Source organism: Hippocampus comes, unplaced genomic scaffold, assembly GCF_001891065.2.
Source record: "Hippocampus comes isolate QL1 unplaced genomic scaffold, H_comes_QL1_v1.1 scaffold182, whole genome shotgun sequence".
In the NCBI taxonomy this organism is placed as follows: domain Eukaryota; kingdom Metazoa; phylum Chordata; class Actinopteri; order Syngnathiformes; family Syngnathidae; genus Hippocampus; species Hippocampus comes.
Genome location: NW_017805335.1, coordinates 191,558 through 216,473, shown reverse-complemented (window position 1 = coordinate 216,473; position 24,916 = coordinate 191,558). Strand labels below are relative to the sequence as shown.

The following is a 24,916-nucleotide window of genomic DNA, read 5'->3' as shown; positions in this document are numbered from 1 at the left end:
ATGTGTGGTTTTTGTTTTTTTTTTTTTTTGTTAAACAAACACGCCGGACTGCACTTGGCTTCCTTATTTTTTTTTCTTCCACTTATAGGAGAGGACGTGTTGCAGTGTGTTTCGACAGCGCGTGTAGATAGCGGTCTACGTCACGAGCCTCTGCCTCCCCCCTAGGTTTTTAATTCCCTCTTTCTTTGGCATAAACGTGGCTCTCCTCCTCCTAAGCGTCGCACATCAGCCGTGGACGCATTTCACATTTAAAATCGACCATCGACGGTTCAGCTGGGGTTTCCTCTCCTCCTCCCCCCACGTGTTTGTCGCTCGTGTTCCGTTATTTGTCTTTTACATTGACAAGAGCCGTTATATAAGCGGAGTAACGGTCCAGGGATGACACCCGGCGTAGTTGCGTCCTAACGGCACAATAGTCGCGTGCTGTCTGGAGGCCACAACGCTGCACTTTATGGACCCTATTTGTACTGTAATGTAATCGGCGTTCGGGAGCCTTTGTCATAGCGATTTAGCCGGCTTAAAGGAGCCACTGCCAATGCCCGTCTTTTTTTTTCCTGTGGAATGATTTGAAGTTAGCACGACAGCTAAACAGCAACACGCCGCGCTTCTGCCGGTGAATTGTCCGCGTGCGCAGCGGAATGACGATGAGGATGATGGTGAGAGGAAACCTGCACGCCGTGCTCCATGGCTCCCGTTAATTGCCTTTTACATTATCACATTTTTGTTATGATTATCGCTGCGGTGTGTGCGGAGACCCGTTAAGAAATCATCCCTGGCCGAAGAATGAACGGGCCCATACCGTAAAAATATGGACAACAAAGAATAAGGCGACCCGACCAAGACAGCGGGGTGTCAGATCAAGCTTTTCTTTTTTATTTTAAGTCAGCTAGCAAGCTTGTTAGCGGATTAGCCACGCGGCCCGGACAGTAGAGAGATCTCTTCGTCCCTCATTTGGACCATTTCCCCCCTTTCCCAGCGCTTTTTTTTCCCTCCCGTTTTTTTTTTCCGTTACCGAAGCGACGCGCAATGATGGGCGCTCAGACCGAGGATGTGGAGCCCATGCCGGGATACTTGGAGCTCATCAGCCGAGCCTCCAGCGTCATGCTGAAAGCGTGGAGAGATTGTAGCCAGTGCGGGCTGGAGCTCACAACACGGACTCTCCTGGATCACGCATACATCACCTGGACCGAGATCGCCCTGTTCTTCTTTTGCGCCTTTTTGTGGACACAGATCAGACGGGGGCTGACAGAAAGTCTGTTCAAGGTGGGTGAGACACACATACACGCATGACACCCCGCTGTCTCCACAAACCCATTCCGTAGCAGCCATAATTGTGGCATTAATTGCTCCCCATATACATTACAGACACAACAGGTCTCAGTGGCGAGGAGAGCAAGTGTTGGCTAGAAATACAGGAAAAGGATGTGCTTGACACTACTATGGTCTCACAGACAGTCACCTGATCGAAGATAGGAAGTGTGCACACCAAACCCCCAAACTAGGCCTTGCAAATGCACACTCAACACAAAGGACACTTTTTGTATGTCTGTATTTTCATTTATTCTCCTAACGCTACTTGAGTGACAAGAGGGAATAGTGGTTCCATATCTGCCGCTCAGTTCTGAGATTTGTCGTTCGAATCTTGGATGTTGCCCTCTGATGAAAAGGGATGAATGGTTAGACGGATCAACTCTGTGAGGAAAAACGTCCGAGTGAGGCAGTGCAAACTCCAAATACAATCGGCAAGGTTCCCTAGTGGAAAGCATGTCTGCTCTGCAGTTGCGAGGTCTGTGTTCGAATCTTGGCTCAGCCCTTCCTGTTTCAAGTTTCCATTTCCTCGCTGTGGTTGTGTGTGTTTTTGCCATGCAGGCATATTAAAAACAAAACATGCAAGTTAGGCACATTGAAGACTAAATTGTCCATCGCTGTGAATCTGAATGTGAATGGTCCCTGCGGTGCCCTGCGACTGACTGGCGACCAGTTCAGGGTGTAGTTTGCCTTCTGCCCGAAGTCAGCTGGAATAGGCTCCAGCAACTCCCTGCAACTCTGTTCAGGATAATCACGTACACTGCCTATTGCTTCATCAGCTGCCGATAGCCTCCAGCTTACCCATGACTGGAATAAGGACAAGTGGAAGTAAATGGATGTATGGATCGCGTAGGTGGACCTAATGAAGTGTTCATTGAGTGAACCTTCCAATTTTGTTTTATTGAACAATACGAACGGTTTGCTTTAACTGCAAATGAAGTCGTTCTCTCAAATGAAAATGAAAAGCCTATTCGTCATCTCACAGCAGAAGAGGACAGGGGTGACTCTTTTTCAGATCTCTCTGGAGTGAAATGAGATCGGTGGACAGGATTGGTTTTATTTTAAGGGATCGGCTGATGACCGACACACCCCCCCCCCGACACCCCAAATTAAGGATACTGGACGATCGTTTGATCTATCACACATCTTAAATGTCTTAAATGTGATATTTTGTCTGACACCAAAGGTTATGATCATAAATACAACACATCACATGAAGGTAGAGCTGCTGTAAATGTGGATCTTGTGTTGAGCACGTGTCTCTTGTCGAGTGTTCTTTTTCACAGTGATCCTTCTCATTGACAAGTTTTCTTTGAAGGAGTCTCTCAGATCAATCGCAAACAAATTCCAAGATTAAGACAAATTAAATCGAAGCATCCAAATTTACTGGTAACTTAGTTTCTTTTTTTTTTTTTTTATTCGCACAAAGAAACGACTTTGTTCTGCTTGCTGAGGGAGCTAATCTAAGATTGAAGATTTTACTTAGCCTTGTTTCTTTCTGTAACAAATCTGGGCCAATTTGATGGAACACAAAGCTATTCTGTTGCACAAATAGCAACAGTTGCTCGACTTAACCCACCCCTTAATACTGCCATCACATTGCTGTCATCACTATAACAGCATGCTAATGTGCCATGTATGTCATTTCGAGCATTTCAGAATCAATATTTATCTAATAATTTGAGGAAAAAAAAAAAGAAGAAAAGAAAATACATCTTACTCAGCAGAGATGCTGATGATTAAATGTATTCATTTGGGTTCTAAATTGCCGGTGTTGAGCCAAAACATGATGTAAATGTAATTTGGTAAGTGTAACTTTTTTTTTTCTTTTCACAAATTTATACTTTTGGTCAGTCCCCAGGTGTGGGTGTCATTTGTACAAATTATTGACCAATCTAAAGTGATGAAAATGTTTTGTTTTGTTTTGTTTTTTTTTTTTTGATGATGCAACGTTAAAAGTTGAACATATTTGCCATGATTGGGGTCTCCTGAAAAGTGATGATTTTGGCGGTGTGAGGACGCTACTTGAAAATGTAGGTCGGTGCTTCATTAGGCTTTCGGCCAGCCGACCCAGCACTGGTTTAATCAAATGACCATCTGTAGATTTCATATGTAGAAAATTGACAGCAGTATGATTCATCTGTGATTATTTTTTGTTTTTTTTTAAGTGCTCCCCAAATAAAGTTGAGTTCTTTTACTGTCAGTCAATGTCCATTTTCGTCTATAACAGCTACTACACAACATACTCACTACCGTGAATTTAGAACTACATTATCTGTAAAACTATAAAAATGAATTCCAAGGGAGCAGCAATGTTGCGATTTCTCTCACAGGTGCTGACGGTTTCTTACTGACTGCTTTTAAGCTGTGTAGGTTTTTGCCACAGTAAGTCAGGTACTTACGGATAAGCACTTAGACAAAAAGGCTCGAAGGCCGCTTCTCTTTGCGTCCCGAGTGTCTCCATCCTGTTGCTTTTCCCAAGCAGTAAAGCCCTGCTCATTGCGGCCTCTAGCTTATTGTTCTGACGTCCATACGAGCGGGGAGTAGACTGTACACGTGTGTTAGAAGCGACGTTTGATGATGCTATACGCTAGCTCAAGGGCTTTATGCATAACGCCAGATGTGACCTGAGAACGCAGCGACTGAGGGACTGTTTTACATTTTCTGTTTCTCCACGAAGGACGGAGAACAATGTCTGTCGGAATCAGTCATTATGGTCGTGATGATGGAGTTGAACGCTTAATACGCAGAATTGGCTCTGTGTTAGGTCGCGCGTGCAAGGCTAATGCAGCACAAGCAAATTGCTGCTACTTTGTTGAACTATGCGGTGGATTGTCGGATGACGCCAACCGCGCTTAATCGACCCTGGGCTGAACAAACAAGGTTCCTGTTTCCTTCAATGCTTATTAATTCGCAGCTCTTTTATTAACGTGTCAGTACTGATGGAATATGTGGCTTTCACCACGGTAAGTACACAATCTCCATGAGCTGCGATTCAAAGAGATCTAGCTGAGCTTCTCATTTGGCCACAATTAATGACAATAAATGCAGTCCGTGCGCAAACACACCTAATTGGGGTTAAAAGGGTGGATGTCAGCAGACAAAACCGGTAATACATTTGCCGTGCAATATTAAATGTGCAGTTGTTATCCTGTAAAGACTTCGAGCGGTATCTGAAAGAGCGGCAAAACAATTGTAGGGTTCCTGTTTCCTTCAATGCTTATTAATTCGCAGCTCTTTTATTAACGTGTCAGTACTGATGGAATATGTGGCTTTCACCGTAAAAGTACACAATCTCCATGAGCTGCAATTCAAAGAGATCTAGCTGAGCTTTTCATTTGGCCACAATTAATGACAATAAATGCAGTCCGTGCGCAAACACACCTAATTGGGGTTAAAAGGGTGGATGTCAGCAGACAAAACCGGTCATACATTTGCCGTGCAATATTAACTGTGCAGTTGTTATGCTGTAAAGACTTCGGGAAAGGGATCTGAAAGAGCGGCAAAACAATTGTAGCGCTGTAATGTTTCTACCCACATTCCAAAAACGTGCATGGCTGGTTAATGGACCACTCTTGTCAGGTTAAGTGCATGAGAAAACGGATGGATGGAAAAAGTTGCAAAATGATTTTTCATGGTCAATTCTTTTCATATCACAAAAACCTGGCATTCGAACAGGGGTGTGTAGACTTTTTATGACCATTGCATATGCAGCCGTTCACTTTGTACTGTCGTGTTCATGGAAACTTTTATTTTTTTAAAAGTAGAACATGAGAGAGATTTGTTGATCACATTCAAGCAACGGGAAGAGAGAGTTGAGAGCGGAAGGAAGAGAGGCCAAAAAGTAAGACCTGCTGAGTCAGCATGCAGAGACCAATCATAAACACAATATTGACACAATAGTATGCATACGCAGACATGCACATATGTTGTTGGGCCGAGAATCACTTGAGCACCATGCAACTTTCATCATGATGAGTACATTCTTAACATAAGTAGTGGCAACCAAAACATGCATGCCTCGAAATCCATCCGCAGCAGCAGTATGGCAGTTTAAAACCGCTCTCATAAATATCACCCAAGACTCTCACACACGGACGCGTTGTTATACACTGCCGTGTGCTCGCGAGCGTCGCAGAGCTCATCTCCCCGAGCAGAGCTAAGGAGTAACGAATACGCCTCCGTGGACCGAAAAGTGAAAGTGGCCTCAGGTTGAGCAAGTTTCCCCGACCGCAGGATACACGATCACCTTCCTCCACCGGCTCATTGTTACTGCGTTAGAGCCGCAAGGAGAAAGCCGACACTTGAATTGTGGTCAGGGAAAGTGCCTCTGCATCGGGGCAGAAGTGCTCACTCGGGTGGACGTCTTAGAATTCCGACCCCTGAATGAAGTTCAGCTTGTTAGTTGCATGTTATTGCCACTGATACATACTGTAATCTAATTTCATCACCTCCCCCGCACCTCCCACACTCAATATTGCAATTTGGTTGGATGCTGGTGGCTGTGACAATACTGCTTGACCATGAAGTTCTTCTGACCTTGTGTTTGATGACTAAAGTATGTGGGAGTTAGGGGCAAATTGTCACGCCTCTGTGTGGGGTTCTAACAAAATGAGTAGGCTGCTGGCCACTGGTCATCGTCGCACTCCAACCACCCAAACATCAAAACTCTGCAGAGACTCAGCTAACCTTCAAAGTATTTTAGCTTTGCATTTTGGACTGAATCATTATGGGTTTTTTTAAGGGTGATGCTGATTTTGGGCTGGAAAAATTTAATTTCAGATTATTCAGCTAATTAATTAAAAAATATTTATACATTGTGCATAAAACAACATTCCCTGCCCCCAAATGATTTCAGTAGCTGTCAATTATACGTCGATTCGCTATTCACAGGCAGGAATGGTCAATCGTGTAAAAAAAAAAAAAAAAAAAGTTTAAAAAAATACTTTTTGTTCCCAGAATGCAGTGCCTGATGCAGTGTATTCAATTAATAAAATTATAAGGACATCCTTCTAATATATGCTTTTTGTATTGCCGATAATATAAAATTTCATTGAATGCAATGACATAAGCTTTGTGATCCAAACCTTTCTGACACAGATGACGATTCACCGATTTGTCAGACTGTCGCAATATAGTGGCAACTACTGCCCAGGGGAACTTACTAGATGTCAGAGATTCTTTGCCCTAAGTATCGGTGGCTGGGATCGGTATCCTCCATGAGATCCAATACCTAAAATGCGGTATCAATCCGATACCGATACCTGATATCGATACGTGCCCATCCCTAGTAAAAACAACTGGCAAACATCTGCCTTTTGGCTGTTGTTTGTATAGCCATCATTAGCATCTTGCTCACTTGGATTACCGACGCACTGGATGAAGCATTTTTTTTGTTTCTCTTTTTCTAATTGCAGCCTTTCCAATTTCAAAACTGCATTCTACTACATTGAGACGTTGACTTGAATTTGATTAATTTTGTTTCACTGTAGTTGAGAAAACACATGGTCTAATGCCAACTCCATAGAATGTTCCCCAAAGTGATCTGTTTAAAAAAAAAACAAAAAATCCCTTCTGCCAATAGCACCTGCATTGTCACTCTAGCTTGCAATGCACGTCAACAAACAACAAACAACTCATGCCATCGAAAAAAAAAAAAGCTCTTACAGCCCACTTACTGAGCACCACCTACTCAGCACTTAACAGCAAACAATGAGCAAGCGACCAGCTGCTGGCTCAAGTCATCGTGTTGCCTCGGTTAGAGAGAAGGTCAAAAAAAATATTCCATGCTTTAAGCATACGGCTAGAAAAGAGAACGGTGATGTTTTGTGTGTGCAACATCTTCTAAAACGCATACTTTCTAATGTGCCTTGATATTTTCCGGATCCCATTCACTCAGCAGGTGTTTGAAGATTTTATTAGAGGAAAAGTTTGCACGCTTTCCAGCGTGGTGAGTAACACAGGAGTCATATTTTTCCCTCCACGATGCAGTATCATGAATCACCATGCACTCTTTTAGCCGACTGTGATGGTCCTGCACTCGTCTGGGCAGCTGGAATGTGCCGTGCGGCCTTGACCGCTCCAGAGTTCCTGTGGCCAGCCACTAACTGATTTTCCTCTTCAGTTGGCCTTATTTACCCCCACACGCTGAGGGTGCAGGCTTGAGGCCTGAACGCACTTGCTTCCAAATGGGCCACTCCATTACTGCCTATCAGACTACAGTAGTCAGCGGAAACCCAACTTCATTCTGTCTGTGCAATGCGCATGTCATGTTTCACGACCGTGTGACAGTTTGCGTGCGGAGGAGCACCGGGAATTACTGATGTCTCACTTGCTTATCTCTTTGGAAATTGGGTGAGGTTTTCACATTCGTTTCTGGAGTGCCTCTCTTTTAATTCACACGCTGATGTGAAAGTAAGGTTGCTGATAGTGGACCGGCAGGGCAATTTTGTGGCTTTGTAGGAGAGCTTTTAGACAGTCTGCAATGTCACGGCTACTGTATACTCATCAACTCGCGTAAATCTTCTCCAGCTAATAGAGAAGAGTCAGGCCTGATGGAGTCACACACACACGTGACTCATCGACACACTCGCACACACATTTACACACAGCTGTAGTGTTATGTGACCTCCCCCCCCTAAGCAGTGTTAATAGCATTAGAACTCACCAGGGACCCAACCTGCTCGGACGCGAGCTGCAGTGCATTTAGATTCTCACATGAATGGCCTTTTTGTGATTGGAACAGGCTGTCAAGTGTTTCATGGGTGTCACTCACGACCGAACATACAGCACTGAACATAACTGGGCTGCTCCCTGGACACTTTGGAGGAGGTGGGCAACAGGAGGATGCTAGCCAAGCTAAAAGCTATGATGGACAGACCCCCCCCCCCCCCCCCAGGCCACCCTGACAGCACTGGGCAGCTCCTTCAGCCAGAGACTGATACACCCGCGTTGCAAGAAGGAGAGGTGCCGCCGCTCGTTCTTGCCGGCTGCTGTCAGGCTATTGAATAGACAGACCTGAAAACCTGGACTCACCCCCACTCACCCATTTTTAATATGCTTCTATCTATATTTTATCATTTATATTTATTGATATACTTTTTGTTCTTCTACTTCTCCCTTTCATAATTTTGCTGCTGTAAATTGGGAATTTCTCCATTGTGAGACAAATAAAGGTTTATTTTGATTGGAAAACTAGGATAGTCGTGATAAAATCTCTGCCAATAAACCTTCCCTTCCATACTGTGGACTGCAGTCAAGATATTCGTCATTTGAGGAAATATGATGTGAAATCTGTTGTTATGTTAATTGCTCCATGTACAGCACTTTGTATGCAGCGATGGCTGTTTGAAAGTGCTCTATAAATACAGTTGAGTTGAGTTGAGAAATATAATTCCCCCCCCACGCGATATCGTGGTTCACTGACCCACTTTAAAATTTGTTCTTAAGAAAGCTTTGTTGCTCACGACGGCGAGCTCTTGAACGACCCCTTTGTCTGTTGTAGACACACACTCATTGTATCAACCCCTCTTTCCTCTGTGGTACGGCCACTGCATTATGAATGACGGCCATATGTCTCCGAACAGACCAGCGAGACTGAGTCGTTTAAAAATGAGTCGAGAATGAAGTCTCTTTCATGTTGCTTTCAATGAGGGTTTCCATTGCATTCCTGCAAACTGTTTGTTCCTTCCGCTTGCAATTTGTGATAAAATTACCAAAGAGCACATGATCGTAAAACATGAGCAACATTAGAAAGGATCTATTATGGAGAAAGGCTGAAAACTAGAAGAAGATGAGCGTTTATTTGATAATATCGAATCATGTAATTCCATTTTATGATCCAGGAGTTTAAACCATGAAACGTGCCCTCATTCTATGCTCAATACAACTTGAGAGGAAATTCATTCAAGAAGTGAGTCACACATGAGGCTGAAGATGTTTCCTAAAATGCGATAGTTTTTTTTGACACGTTCAGAAAAGGAAGTTCGATTCCACTCTATTTTGACACAAAGAAGGTGTCCCGTATATTTGCTTAAACTGTGACAGCTGTGTTGCCAAAGAGTCTGATATGCCAGAAGGCCTGTTGATTTTGTTCCTCATCATATGGACGTTGTTGATAAATATTACGTCATTATTTTCACAATTTAAAATGGTGTTGTAATTATGGGGCTGAACGATTATGAAATATAATGTAATTTGCATGATTTTCCCCTCTGTGTTGCATTTGCAATTTAATGTATGATTACCGTATATTCCGCACTATCAGGCGCTTCGGGGTATAAGGGGTACATTCAATGAATGGCCTATTTCAAAACTGTTTTCATATATAGGGCGCACCGCGTTACTCGGCGCATAGAATAGAAGCTACGATAGTGGCTGCAGTTGCCTTATGCATCCACTAGGTGGAGATCCGCTAAAGAAAAACAATACAATACCGCTTTATTTATACAGAGCTTTTAAAATACTACGTCCAAGAAATCAGAACATTGATCCATACATAAGGCGCATCGGCTTATAAGGCAATCATTATAAATTGAAAGCTTTTAGGTGTGCCTTATAGTGAGAAAAATACGGAATTTTTTAAACAAATACAAGCAATACGTTAACTTTTACTTTTACCGTAAGCAATGTTAGCATTATTATACATAAATGTTTTGGTCCTACAGGTTAGGTTTATGCTAGAGTAAAGGTAAATGGACCATGAATTAATGAAGACATTTTATTTTAGGGTCCCCACTCTATTTGTATTCAACCATTGTAAAAGTACTTTTTCCATGAAAAATTTGGTCTGGTATTCATCATTGAGATGTGACAGAAGAGCCTGAACTAAATAACAGGAGCAACATGAAATGTTTTAAAAACAGGTTCGTGCTTGCCGATCAATATTCTGGTCTTGTCGCAGTGGCCCCTCTGAGAAATGTGAGTTTTCTTGGCAGGACAGGACTTGGCAGTAGGGCAACACGTTTGATCCGGAGTTAGACCCGCTTCATTCAGACGTCCTCATTGCTTTGTGCAACAGGACGGCTCTTTGCTTGCTTGACGGAATGGAAAGTGTCCACGCTGCTGAGCTCATTCCTCTACGAACAAGTGTGCATTTCTCCATTTCAACCGACTGAGCTGTGCATTTAAATGAAACCACATGAACATTTGTTTACCTCATGTTTCCCCTTCTGTTTTTGCGTGTGCATTTTTCACCAACGTGCTCATCGCCGTGACGTCATTCACACAGGTCCAATTTCTCTTTCATTGAGTCGAATAAAAAGTTGCAGCTGGTTCGTCTTGAGATGCTCTGGACCGCTGTTACCGGCTCCAGTGAGCATACAGGATATGGATGATTTAACTTCAATGACCCAGAGAGCGTCGTGTGTCTGAGTGGGAGCGACTGAGGGCAAAGCAACAAAGGATCATCATACTGGTTTTCCATCATCATATTTTATACGTGCTTCTTTTTTTTTTTCCTTTTTAGAATTTGCCTTTAATTTGCACCCTGGTGAGGAAGGTGCTTTAATGGTGCTGACCTGTCATTATTATTATTATGGGCCTGCTCTGGAACGGGGCCAACCTCCCTTTCTCCAGTCATTATCCGTGCATCCATTCTGTTAAATGCTCTTTCCCCAATGCATCCTGCAAGGAGCGCCCATCTGTCACTGCATTCAGTGTCGATTGAATGTCAAAGTAAGACGTGACGTGTTTTTAAAAGCTCTGGCTTTTCTTTATTTTTTTTTTCTTTTCATTTGTATTCAAAATGTTGACAGGTGGCGGCCCGGTGGTCCAGTGGTTAGCGCGCCGACCTCACAGTGCAGAGGTACCGGGTTCAATTCCATCTCTGGCGTCCCTGTGTGGAGTTTGCATGTTCTCCCCAGGCCTGCGTGGGTTTTTCTCTGGTCTACTCCGGTTTCCTCCCACATTCCAAAAACATGCATGGCAGGCGGGGGACACCCTGAACCGGTTGCCAACCAATCGCAGGGCACACAGAGCCGAACAACCATTTGGGCTCACACTCACACCGAGAGACAATTTAGAGTGTTCAATCAGCCTGCCATGCAAGTTTTTGGAATGTGGGAGGAAACCGGACTACCCGGAGAAAACCCACACAGAGAACATGAAAACTCCACACAGGAAGGCCAGAGCTGGGATCGAACCCACGACCTCTGCACTGTGAGGTCCACGCGCTAATCACTGGACCACCGGGCCGCCCCACAGGGTGCATGCAGTTTAATAAAAACTCGCATGCAATGACACAGTTCAAATACACAATGTGTGAAGGGTGTGTTCAGTAACAAGTGTCTGCCCGTTTCCAAAGAGAATATACACATGTGAACTGCAATTATTATCTGCCTCATGCAGCTGGCGCCCCCTCACTACGGACATTTTGCTTTGTCTCACCGCAAAATTATAATACAATACAAAGATGGGCAGAGAGAGAGATTCTTACATGAAACTTAGAATGAATAGAGAGAGAGAGAGAGAGAGAGACAGAGAGGAAAAAGGGCCACTTTCTTATCCTTGCAATAAAACAGAAGATTATGCTAATGATGACCTGCATCATTAGCAAAGAATTCATATTCCACAAACGCATACTCTGTTTTTATGTATCACCTCACCCGGGGAGGGGTGTTTTTGTGAAATGCTATAAACTATTCCGGTATTCTTTAAAATTTCTCCTGAAAACCTAATCGTGACATGCAAGGTCAAACTACAAGAACTGTGACTGCGGTTTGTACGCAGCTTCGATCTCACAATACAGTTGGTTTCATCACGTATTTATTTGCTAATCTTTGTTTGACTTTTGCATGCGTGGTGACAAGCCAGGGGCAAATTCAGGTCAATCCACTTGATTGCACCCTCCACAGAAAACAAAGCCGAAACAAACAAAACGGGGAACAGCCCCCCCCCCCCGCTCCCCCCTCTATCCACTTTTATGATCACTTCTTCATAAAATACAAATCACTGAATATCAGTTGCCTTGAATACTGACGAAATTTGCGTGCGCGTGTAAACGTGACACAGAGAGTGTCATACTGAATTGGAAAGAATCCAGCTGGAAAAATCCAAAGGGATGAAAGTGGACCATTACCAGCAGAACCCCGTCAGCCAGCGTCCTGACTGACTGGCCCAGTTTATCTGCTTATACAACAGGCCAATGAAGTCCATTGACCCTCTATCATCTCTCATCACTTGCTTCCTGGAAGGAGTTTTCGGAGGAGAACTTCAGAGCACGGAGGGTTCAGTAATTAGAGCAGCTGCATGTCAGCAGGGAACGAAAGGAAATGACAACGAAAGAATGAGGAAGAAGTGCACGCGTGAGCCAAGGGAACCACTTGTCATTAACTCTCCTTCACACGCGAAGTCGAGTCTCATGAATAGCAAGTCCAAATCTTGTCGAGGCTTTCACAAGTTCGAGCCGAGCAAGTCTCGAGTCCTGAAATTGCAAACTTAAGTCAAACTCGCTTCAGTTCATGTGATTTGAGTCTCCCGCCAGTGAATTCCGGTGAGGGTCTTTCTAAGAGGGATGAGAAGTTTGAACGGTCAAAGGTGAGGTCAAGGCCACCGATCTGACACAGGTCCAGTGAATTATCTCCGTGTCCTTCATCCACCGTCATAAATGGCACTACAAGATCGGACTTTGGCCTAACTCATGCTCGAACTACCGTAAACCTAAATCTCATATGCGACTTGTTCTAAGCAGAAGCTCCTTTTCGTTGTCTTTGTAAACAGGCCCAGAAATGGAATGAACCGCAGCACAGGCCTGTTGATAACTCAGCGAGATCTAAAGGAGGATTCAAAAATATTTCACCCTTCAGAAGACCCAACTGATGCGGTCTCGGGAGGCTTCTTGTGCCCCTTCAAGATCGATGTCGAGCACAGTCGTAGACAAACAACCATTCACACTCACATTCATGTCTGGGGACAATTTCAATGAACCTGTCATGCATGTTTTTGGAATGTGGAATGAAGCCCAAGTACCTGGTTTAAAAAAAAAAAAAAAAAAAACCATGGGAAGAGGACCTTGAAAAAATTGTGGATTAACACAACATTGGGGGATGAGGGGGGAGAAAATTCAACCCTACGACATTTTTTTCATTTTCAATGAGTTACAGAGGGAACGCTGCCACCCCAAACTGCCGCCTTATGCTGTGTGATCATTAGCAGAGAGGTTACAGCTCATCCACATGAAAGAAAAAACGTGAATGATGTTGAACAAGCCATGCAGAACTCTGGAACAGCAGTTTAAGAACACGCGGTTTAGCTAGTACAGTGTTTCCCCCGCCATAATGTGGGTCATCGTTCATACATACCTCAACATAATTTTTTATGTGGGGCATATCTGTAGCAAAAATCTGCAGTAATCTGTGTATATTTTTTTACTGCATACAGTACTGACTGAAATGCCCTCGGATGTGGGTAAGGAAATATTTGTTAAACGCCACGCATGTATTTTTTATACATTTTATGCTAGCAATTTTTTTTGTGCTTTCATAGATGTTCGAAAGGTGTTTAAAAAGTGTGTTTTAATATTTTCAATCATATCGGGTCTAGTACAGTGTTTCCCCCGCCATAATGTGGGTCATTGTTCATACCTCAACATCATTTTTTTTTTGTGGGGCATATCTCTAGCAAAAATCTGCAGTAATCTGTGTATATTTTTTTACTGCATACATTTCGCTCTTGCACGGGTGGGCCTGTGTTTTGGTTCGGGCAGGGGGTTCGAGCCATGTGGAACAAGACTGAAGGGTTGACAGCTGGCTTCTATAAATAAATGTCGCAGGCAGGGGGCAGACTGAGAGGGAGAAGGAAGTGTGGAGTTGAGCTGGGAGCGAAGGAGGGGGGGCTGACAGATGTGCTTGAGTACACAACACAATGTGCGAAGAGTGTCCTCTCCCCTTCGTTCTGAGCATGCCAATGAGTCATGTGCTCTCTCTGTGTGTGGTTTTTTTTTTGACTCATATTTGACTCCTTTTGTTTTTTGACTCATAGTTGTCACGACCGCACAGCCCAAAGAATGTTGAGGGAGAAGGAAGTGTGGAGTTGAGCTGGGAGCGAAGGAGGGGGGGCTGACAGATGTGCTTGAGTACACAACACAATGTGCGAAGAGTGTCCTCTCCCCTTCGTTCTGAGCATGCCAATGAGTCATGTGCTCTCTCTCTCTGTGTTTTTTTTTTACTCATATTTGACTCCTTTTGTTTTTTGACTCATACTTGTCACGACCGCACAGCCCAAAGAATGTCGCAGTTGTATGATTTTGATGCGCGTGGGCCTGTCAACTTCCTTCCTTGTCTTACTTCACACTTGCGCGTCACTCAACCGCCAAGTGTACTGTATGTCAGAGATCGAGAGTGGGGAGAGGGGACTCTACTTGCACGACATCTGCACATTTTTAGTAAATGGTTACAACTGTATCACATCATCCATCCATCCGTCCATTTTCTGATCCTCTTATCCTCACAAAGGTCGCAGGAGGTCCCGGAGCCAATCCCAGCTGTCTTCGGGCAGGTTGCCAGCCGATCGCAGGGCACACATAGATGAAGAACAATCCGCGCTCACACTCACACCTAGGGACAATTCAGAGTGTTCCATTAACCTGCCACGCATGTTTTTGGAATGTGGGAGGAAACCGGAGTACCCGGAGAAAACCCATGCAGGCACGGGGAGAACATGCAAACTCCGCACAGGAAGGCCAGAGCCGGAATCGAACCCTGCACCTCTACACCGTGAGGCCAACGTGCTAACCGGTCGATCACCGGGCTGCCTGTATCATGTCAATAAATTATAAATGAATAATCTTCATTCACCTCATAACTGTAACCACAATACACAGTGACATCAGATGTCATCTCCTTTACCCTCCGATATTAAAAAGCTTAATCGAACGTACCTGGGATTGAATATCTGGATTCTGAAAAGACATAAAACACGTTCGTGGGAATGAATAAGTTCAGGATTTTATTATTTTACTATTTGAGTACCGGTAGTAGTGTAATCTAATTTAATGTGATGTTAATGCAGGACTCCTTTGATTGTGACCTTCAGAGGAGGCATAGTTTACACTTAGCCATAGCCACTTCCTGCATCAAGTTGGCGTGTAATCAGAGTCTTATCGGATCATGTCCTGTTGACTGTTTGCTAACAACTGACTCAGATGAAGTGGATAGCTGAGGCATGAGGCAGGCATCTTTCGTTTTCTGCTCGTACACTTTGAATCCCAAAGTGTCGCGTTTGTGCGTGGATGATATTTACGAGGCTGTCACAAAGCTGGGTTTGTCTTGAAACACCAAATAAACACTCAGGCTGTCTTATGCGGTTACACTTGCACTCTGAGCGAGCTTTACCTGTCTCTCTTCGTCTGCACTGTGTGAGATTTCACGTGATCTGGCAGTGGGAACTCACATCATTATGGAGTTCTTCAGAAAGCTACTATATCTGCGGAAATGGCTGGAGTGTTGGGAAGAGGGAAGCGGATCACTGTCTCCGCGAGTGAGCAGGTCATTTCTATCAGGCTGCATCAGGACGTCAGCAGGCCTCTCCTCCATTTCCTCTATTTCAGATTTTATGAGTGAGAAAGAAAGAACTATGTGCACAATGTAGAATAATTCATACTGTATATCATATTTGTCCGTGTGTGTGTGTGTGTGTGTGTGTGTGTGTGTGTGCACAATAAATTTTGGGTGCATTAAAAAAAAACGTAATCAGTAATCCATGATTTTTTAATTTCATATGATGATATGAAATCATAATTTGGGTGCTTGATTTGTTTGTATTTTTGGTTGCTAATCAAGGCAGGGCTTGGTGGCTCGTGAATCGCGCAGTATAACTGTACTTAAAAGCATCGTGTACTATTTCTGTCATCCACACACAATCAGCATCAGAAGGCAGTACGTTGGCATTTTTGCACTTTAGCAACACATTGCTGAGTGTGTACTTTTGTTAGACAAAATGTTTTCAACTAGGCGGTTTCAACAAATCACCCGTTTTAAGCCAATTTTGGAAAATGGGATTTTTTTTTTCTTTTTTTTCTGGAGTTTGAAATGAGACATAACTTGGAAGTGAAATACTCTCCGGGATCAGGTTGTGTTTGATTTATTTTTCAACAAATTCCACAACATTATGTACATCTCCACAATCTAATGGCATCCGGTATGTAGTAACGCATGCAGAAGAGAAATCCTTCCTAGACTGATAGCATGATGTCCTGTATGTATCTTGCAGTTGTACCTCATGCTTCCCTGCCTCCCTCTTGTGTCTCCGCAGCCTCTGGCACAGTGGTGCAGGTTGCTGCCCAAAGATGCCGCCAAGATGCCCGAGAGCGCGTGGAAGCTGGTCTTCTACACCATGTCGTGGTGCTACAGCACCTACCTGCTCTTCTTCACCTCCTACCCTTTTTTCCACAACCCACCCTCTGTCTTCTACAGTAAGTCACAAGGCACAGTCATGGAAAGTCACATCATATGGTACACTTGCACAATCGAATGAGACACTTAAGAGAAGCTTTTTTTTTTTTTTTGTGACACATCTGATCTCATTCCTACATTTGTGCAAACGAATGATACTTCTATTGATTCAGTGTAATTCAAAAGACATAACTTTTTATGAGCTGATCTTATGGCAGCAAATTGGTTTCAACTTTTTGAATAATGTTTTCGTTTGCTGCACAGTTGGGCTCTGGTTTGCACATCTGCCTCACAGTCACAAACTAAACTAAACAAACAAACAGTCGACAGGTTATGGGTTCAAAAACTCTTTTCTGAGTGCTCCGGCTTCTTCCAAAATTCAATAACAGGCAATGTTGAGTTCAGTTAAGGCTAAATTGTCTGTAGTGATGAATGTGAGTGTCAGTGGTTGTCTCTATGTGTTAGCCTGCAACCCTTATGAGGATAAGCGCTAGAAAATGGATAGATGGAACATTTATGGAACATATAATTGGTTGATCCCTAGTGAGATATTTTGTGGTCGTGGCACAATATACCAGGGACTGGTCGCCAATCAGCCATAGGGTGATTGTACCCACTTTGCTCAAAGTCAGCTAGTACATATAGACTACATCTCACCTGTGAAATGGCTACCTGCAACTCCTCGGGCAATACAGTGGAACCTCGATTTAACGGACTGACTGGGGCAAGGGGTTGAACCACTTGTCGTTACAGCAAAGTACTTTTTTCGTGACCTAAAACCAACACAATACAAAATGATTCTTTTATATTTTTTTCCTATACTAAAAATGCCCAGTACAAAACACAATTTTGTAAAGAAATATAAAAAAGCCTGACACTGTTGGAAATGATTTAAAGTTTATTCAAACATAGTGTACCTTGTTGGTGCTTGGGAGGAGGATAATGGCATACATCTGCTTAGCGCTTCCTTTTTTCGCCACGATTACAATTAGATGCCACAGATGAGAGCTTTTCAAAAACTGTGTATTGTAGCTCAACAAAAATTATGTTAGAGAGACGTGGACACAATTAGTGCCTGAGTAAAGAAACAGATACGACATGAATAGGGAGCTACGTCTTTTGAGCTGCGGGCTTATGGCGATGCTAAGCTAATGCCCATGGTTTCATTGCCTTTGATGCGAACATTCCCCTACCAACATGGCCGCCTCATTGACGCATGTTTTAGCCTCTCGTCTACTGTAAGTCCATCTGTAACAAGAGCGGTGACAGCCCGAAACATGTGACCAGTCTCTGTCTGTTGATGGCTCAACAGCGCCCTTGTCTGGCTTTGTGGGGAATTACGGCCAATTTGGCACTAACAGAAGGACCGGACACTATTTTCCATTCAAGCATTGGTCCGTCAAATGAAGCTTCCACTGTATTGACATTGTTGGAGTATAATCAGAATCTGAAATGAATTGACTGAACGAGTTGCCAGAGCTCTTGTACTCGATTTCATTCGATTATGAAGGAGGACCTAACGAAGAGTCCTATTCAGTTTAGAGTTGCACAGAGAAAATGCATATTTAATCACGATGTTACCGAGCCCGCCTCTTACGTAACTGCTCAAGGTAGAGAAGTCAAGACAGTTCGACAGTATTTGATCAGCATGAAAAAAATAGAGCAGCTTATGTAGCTCAGCGGCAACAGCATTATTCCATCCTTTGCCCGTAAGCAGTATTGTTTGGCCACATAACCGGTGCACAAGAGGCCTGTGGGCGGCCAGCCAGCTGTCTGCCCTGACAGGTTGCAGAGATAAGAAGCAGCAGACGTTTGTCTCGATGAAACAGCAGCAAGTGGCCTGGCCCGTTGCCACTCTGAGAGTGCTGCCTTCTTATACAAATCGCCCCATTTTGGCTGTACATGATTAAATTAGGGCTGCACGGTAGATTAGCGCCTGTTCACCCTGGGCTTGTGTGAGTTTTTTTGGCACTTTGCCGTTCCTCCAATGTCTCAAAACGTGCATGTTGTTCTCTGAAAACTATACATTTCCCATAGGAGTTAGTGTGAACGGACGACCAGTTCAAAAGTGTACCCCAGCTTTCGCATGGTCAGGTGACCATGGATGATCACATGATGTACACACAGCCTAAATGCGGTGAATATATACGGGCCGTTTGCAAAAGTGAGGATACATTTGTAAGTGTTCTTTATTATCTACCGTATTCATGATTGATGCGTAGGTCAACGAATTGCCATCATAATAACTAGACCTCACCCAAATAGGTTCTTCTAAGGCTACGCAATGAATCGAATTTCATTCATGATCATGATTTTGGCAGCCACAAATAAATTAACTGATCACTGTATTTTTTGGGGGGAGGAGGGGTTGGGGGGGGTGACAAAATGGGGGCTCTACTGCATATCTAGGTCAGCACAAAGTGTAGTCAGCTAACCACCAGGGGGCGACGCATGGTTAATTCTTCATTTCGCCAAGTGACATTAAACATTAAAGTTAATAACATTTATTCAGTTAGCCAAAGGTAAATTTTAAATTCTCAGGTAAAACAGATGTGAGAATTGTGATTAATAAAACAAGTCAACACATTTTTACTATTTTTTAATATCAGAGATGCAAGTGCGTACCCTTCTTATCCCTGTATACACGTACGTCATTTCCTATGCAGCCTCTGATGTTTTGCTGGTTTGTAGCAGATTTGACATCATTGTGGTTGAAGTGTGTCGATAGTATTATCTCTCCTTGTGTCGAATATAGTTGGCAGATGTTGAGCTGGTGTGACAACTGATGCCGCAGTGTTCACGGGGGGGCAGAGCTGCTTGTCGAGATTCCACTTAAATCCCTTTTCATCATGTGGGATGTGATTGAAATCACTCTTTTGGGACACAGAGATTACTTGACAGTAATATCTTGTTGGCACTACGGACGAAAACACAGAAAGTCTGCAACTATCCAGCCATTTCCTTCCACTTGTTCTCATTCCGGTTGCAGCCAATCACAGAGCAGATATCAACAAACAGCTAGTCCACCACACTGCCCTAGTTTTGCATAGTTGCATTAAATTTATCTATAATTATGTTGATTTGAAAGTATGGTTATTTTAGATACAACTATTTTATTTAGCAGAAATGCTCCTAATTAACCTTTTTGTTTTATGAGGGGAAGGGGAGGGGATCACATTTGTATAAAAACACGATGTAAATGTGTAGTTATCATACCAAACAGCCGTTTAACATCTCGTGCAGACGCTGTGACTGAATCCCGAAATTCACTTCCTCTCCCAAGTTAATGACACGTGCATCCAGTGTGTTTCAGACACTGACGTCTCCTCTTCGTTTCTCTAGACTGGAAGAGTGGAATGCCAGTGCCTATAGACATCGCCATCGCCTACCTGATCCAGGGCAGCTTTTACGGTCACTCCATCTATGCCACCGTCTACATGGACGCCTGGAGGAAGGACTCTGCTGTCATGGTGGTGCATCACATCATCACTCTGGCACTTATCTGTTTCTCCTATGCCTTTAGGTAGCTGTTTTTTTTTTTTGCTATTACTATCAAACATGTTCACGTGCAGGTAAATTTATGGGCTAAGATGTTGTGACCATTTGTTAGATACCACAACGTGGGAATTCTGGTGTTGTTCCTCCATGATATCAATGACATTCAACTGGAATTCACCAAGCTCAACGTCTACCTGAAGTCCAGAGGAGGAGGCTACTTCCTGCTTAATGACGTGCTCGCCAACATGGGCTCGGTCAGCTTCAGCATCACCTGGTAGGTATATGAAATATGGAAAAAGGGTGAATGAAGATACTGAACCCCCAGTTGCTCCTGTAGCTGGTCTAATTTAACGATCTCACTGTCCCTCAGGTTCTGGTTCCGTCTGTACTGGTTTCCCCTAAAAGTACTGTATGCCACCTGCGTGTCTGTCCCCAACATTCCATTCTACTTCTTCTTCAACACTCTGCTCCTCGCACTGTTGCTCATGAACATCTACTGGTTCTTGGTAAGAGCACACACAAATATAGTCCTACCCTGCTAAAGTATGTTGTGCATCACCTCCCACAGACCAGCTCGGTCGGTGATTTTTTTTGCATTGAATTTACGATCCCATTTGCCTCTCACAGACAATTGCAGTTTAAAATAACTCTTATTTTGAGTTTTTACTTGTCTGAGAGCCACATTTGCACACTCACACAGTAGCTGCTGTATGCCACGGCTCACACGTAGACACTCACACGCAGACTAGCCGATATCACATCCCACCCAATGAGGCCCCGCCGATTAGAGGCACATTTCTCCAACGCAGACACTGCAATGCAAGCAATATTTTCTACACATTTTATGCTTGCAATTTGTTGTGCCTGTATTCACATACATTCGCAACATGTTTCAAATGTGTTTTAATGAATTGAAATGGCTTTAAAGCTTGAGGAAGGGGCAAAAGAACTATGTCAAATAAATGATTTTTTTAAAATTTTGCATTTTGCAGGTGGCTCTAGAAAGAATGTGATTGGGTCTGTATGTTTTTCCCCACCACCAGTTCATCGTCATCTTCGTAGTAAAAGTGTTGAAGATGAAGGAGGTGAATGACGTCAGGGAGTACGAGGAGGAGGAGGGCGCCAAGGCAGCAGCGGGCCTGCTCCGAAACCCTCAGGCGGCGGCCATAAATCACGGCGATGATCACCCCGATGATGATGCTGGACATCACAACGCTGACCAGGGGTGAGTAGACACTGACACTTGATCTTCCCGGCATCTCAGCGGGGAAAACACATGTGCTGTCTATTGACGTTAGCGAAAAGTAAATGAGGGCAGAACATGTTAAACCCCACACAGGAAGGACCGAGTCGAGATTACAACGCGCGAACTCGCGACTGTGAGGCAGACGAGTGAAACACTTCCCGCAATGTATTTTGCCAATTTAGGGTAAGGGGTGGGCAAAGTACGGCTTGTGGGCCACAGCTGTTCTCCTGCCCACTGAGAGTCCTGCAATATTTGTTGCATTCATTTAGCCATTTCTTCCTAAAATTGGTGAATTCAAATCGTTCCTTTTTTTTTTTTTAAAGTCAGTTCAGTTCATTAAATAATTTGTTAATTTGTTTATTGGAAATAATAATTAAAAAAATGTCAAAAATAATTATATTAAATAATTGGTTCATTAGTTTATTTTTGGATTATTGTATTTCATGCTTCGTAATTTGGATTAATTATAGATCATTTAAATTGAGCAGGAAAAAATAATTAAAGAGAAAGAAATATTGTATTGTGTTTTGCACATCTGTGACCTGGCCCATCTGTGACCTGGCCCATCTGTGACCTGGCCCATCTGCTCATTTTAATAAATCAAATGTAGACCTGGAGCATAAAAGTTTGGAGTCTCACATTTGCACCCATGGACAATCTAGTCATCATTGAACCACGCATGTGTTTGGAATGTGCCACGAAGTGACAGGACCTGGAGTAAAACCCGAGCAAAACTCCACACAAGAAGGCCATAGACAAGAATCAAAACCTGAACCTCTTAACAGTGAGGCAGATGTGCTAACCACTTGTGCGCCGCGGCGGAAGGGTAATTTATAATCCTCCCAGAAAGTGTTATATGGCCAAATTAAACTTGTGGGGCCTGTTTTAATCCTTTTTTTTTTTTGTGTCAGTCGATGTACCATAAATGTATATGGACTCATTAGACACTCCATTGGGTATCTAATGACGGTCACTGTGGCGAAAAATGGCAATGTGGCATATTGGGAGCTGATTTTCTTTTTTGCCACATGAGAGGGGCAAAATATTATCCGTAGGAAATTTAGACTGGACCCGTTGGCAGCCAGCACATGTCAACAAATACCCATTCACACTCACGTTCACACCGGCGGACAGTCCACACGAGCCCAGAAACAACATGCAGACCTAACATAGGAAGGTCAAAGATTTGAATCCAGGCCCTCACAACTGTGAGGAAGACGTGCTAATGACAAAGTCAACCCGCATCATAGAACGACTTGAGTTGGACTTTGAGGTTGTCACAGTCTCCCTAAAGTGCACAGCAATAAATAATTAAAAACAGCAACATCAAAGAACATAAAACAAAACACAACAACGAACCAACCAAAAGTAAACAACAGCAAATGAAAAATCACAAAACCAATAACTAAACAAAATAAAACAAAAAAGCTATGGTACATAAGAGCAAATGAAAATGACAAAATCAAAAACAAACAAAACAAAAAGCCTCACAGCGAATCGCATGAACAAATTGTCATTGTGTTTCGTCGTATTTGTCAATGTATTTTTGGCATTTGCTGTCGTGTTCACCTTTTTTTTTTATTTTGTTGAGTTCTTTATTTTTGTGCTTTATGATTTGCTGTTTTGTTTGGTTTTAAGGTGTCTTGTCATTGTCGTTTTTTTTGTGTTTTCTCATCTGCTATTGTATTTACTTTTTGATTGTTTTGTTGAGTTTTTAGTTGTATTTTTTTCATTTGCTTTTTTTTGTGTGTTTTCATTTGCTGTTGTGTTTTTTTTTTAATGTTGTGTTTGGTCATTTGTTGTTATGGTTTGCACTTATGGGCCACCTTAGGTTCCACCGTAATCAAGATCGTCCGTGAAACTTCTCCCAAGTCATCAGTCGTGGCATCATAAAGACATGCGTTGTCGTGCCATGCAATCTGTACATGATAACTTTCATGACCTTTAAACAAGAAAGTGCAAAAACGTCTCAAATCCAAGCATATGTGTTTGTGCGTATGTTCTGTTATCTCAAGTCATGGATTCATCATACCTTGACTCCATATTATCTTCTTCTTTTAACCTTTGCACTACACTGTCAGTGTTTGTTTGAGTCGCTTTCAAAAGAAGCTCCTTGTGCCTGTCGCCCAAAGGCCGCTGTCCACACTCAAAGAACGCAAAGCAAGTCACTGATTCTGAACTAATAGGTCTGGACCTAAAAGTGGGCAAACAAATCTGTGCAGTGGCGCTGTAGTTACGTTTTTCATTTTATATTCATGGGCTTGAAATTCATACGTTTGCTGCAACTACAAATGTACTTCTGTGTCAACTACGAAAAGGCTTGCCGAGCTCTGGCTTGATTTATTAATCCGTAATGTAAATAAATAAATAACTGTGCCTCGTAGATGGTAGCAATTAGTCTCTTTTGGATGAGATCGCTGTGTCTCAATGGAATGGGGAAACCCATGAAATGCGACAATAAGCGTTATAAACACCTTGTGATTGATCAAAGCGTTTGTCGCATTGAATCTACTACGGTGTCCCAATGGAGAGAGGAGAGGATTTAAATTAAGAAGGAGAAGAGATGATGTAATGTGCGTACATACACGCACACACACTACTTAATACAACTACTACTACTACTAAATAGAATGCAAATAGTTTATAGTTTGTCACATGTGAAATTCTTACCCTAGTGATTTTTGGGTGGAGAAATACATTATTTTGGATTAGCAAATGAGCTCTTAACAGAAATCTAATATTACCAAACATTTATGGGGAGACAAAAAGTGCACACCCCCTCGCCACTGACGCCCACCCTGGACCCAAACTTTTTATGTTTGCAGAATATTTCATTCTTTATTAAAATTGGGGTCTTGGACCAAGGAAATGCAGGGCCTTGAAGTAGCTTTGGGTCCTGATTGGCCGACCGCATCACACGGCGGTAACGCACACACGATGAGGCGGCGCCCGTTTTGTCTGGACAGCCTTGAAGCGCTTCTGACACGGTCTGTTGCTAAATCTCTTTCCCAACTCTGTGCCGGCAGGAAGCACGTGCAGAACGGAATCGCCAAGGAGAAGCATCTATGAACGGATCTGCGGCGCCCCCACCAGGCAGGAGGCCACGAGAGGAGCGGAACCCCCCCACCCCCACAACACACACACACACACACACACACACACACACACACACACACACACACACACACACTAACATTTTAGTCTTCTCAAGCACTGTGAATGTTATCTCGTTGAAGCAGTGAGAAACAGACCGTTGGAGTACGAGGCGTCACATGTTTTCTTTTTCCTCCCCCTTTTCCCAACCATCCAATCTCTCGCTTGTTGATTTGATTCTCATCGCACGGGTCCGCCGTGGCCTCCTGCCTCCATTAGCGACATTAATGTGTGTGAGTGTGAGTGGTGAATGGATACCGAGCGAGTGGGTGCAACTTCACCTCAACACTTCACCTCAATTTAACTTGTTAAGCCCCCTACC

The 24,916-nt window shown here is 43.3% G+C and overlaps 1 protein-coding gene across 1 annotated transcript; it reads left to right on the top strand.

Moving 5' to 3' along the window:
• The first annotated feature begins 103 nt into the window (after nt 1–103).
• cers1 (ceramide synthase 1) lies at nt 104–24,864 on the top strand. The gene is made up of 8 exons (XM_019871706.1): nt 104–1,263; nt 16,558–16,717; nt 20,040–20,220; nt 20,308–20,469; nt 20,566–20,701; nt 21,239–21,420; nt 24,468–24,573; nt 24,614–24,864. The coding sequence occupies exons 1-7, from the start codon at nt 1,027–1,029 to the stop codon at nt 24,508–24,510; spliced, it is 1,101 nt and encodes a 366-aa protein (XP_019727265.1). The 5' UTR covers nt 104–1,026; the 3' UTR covers nt 24,511–24,573; nt 24,614–24,864.
• Nucleotides 24,865–24,916: the final 52 nt, after the last annotated feature.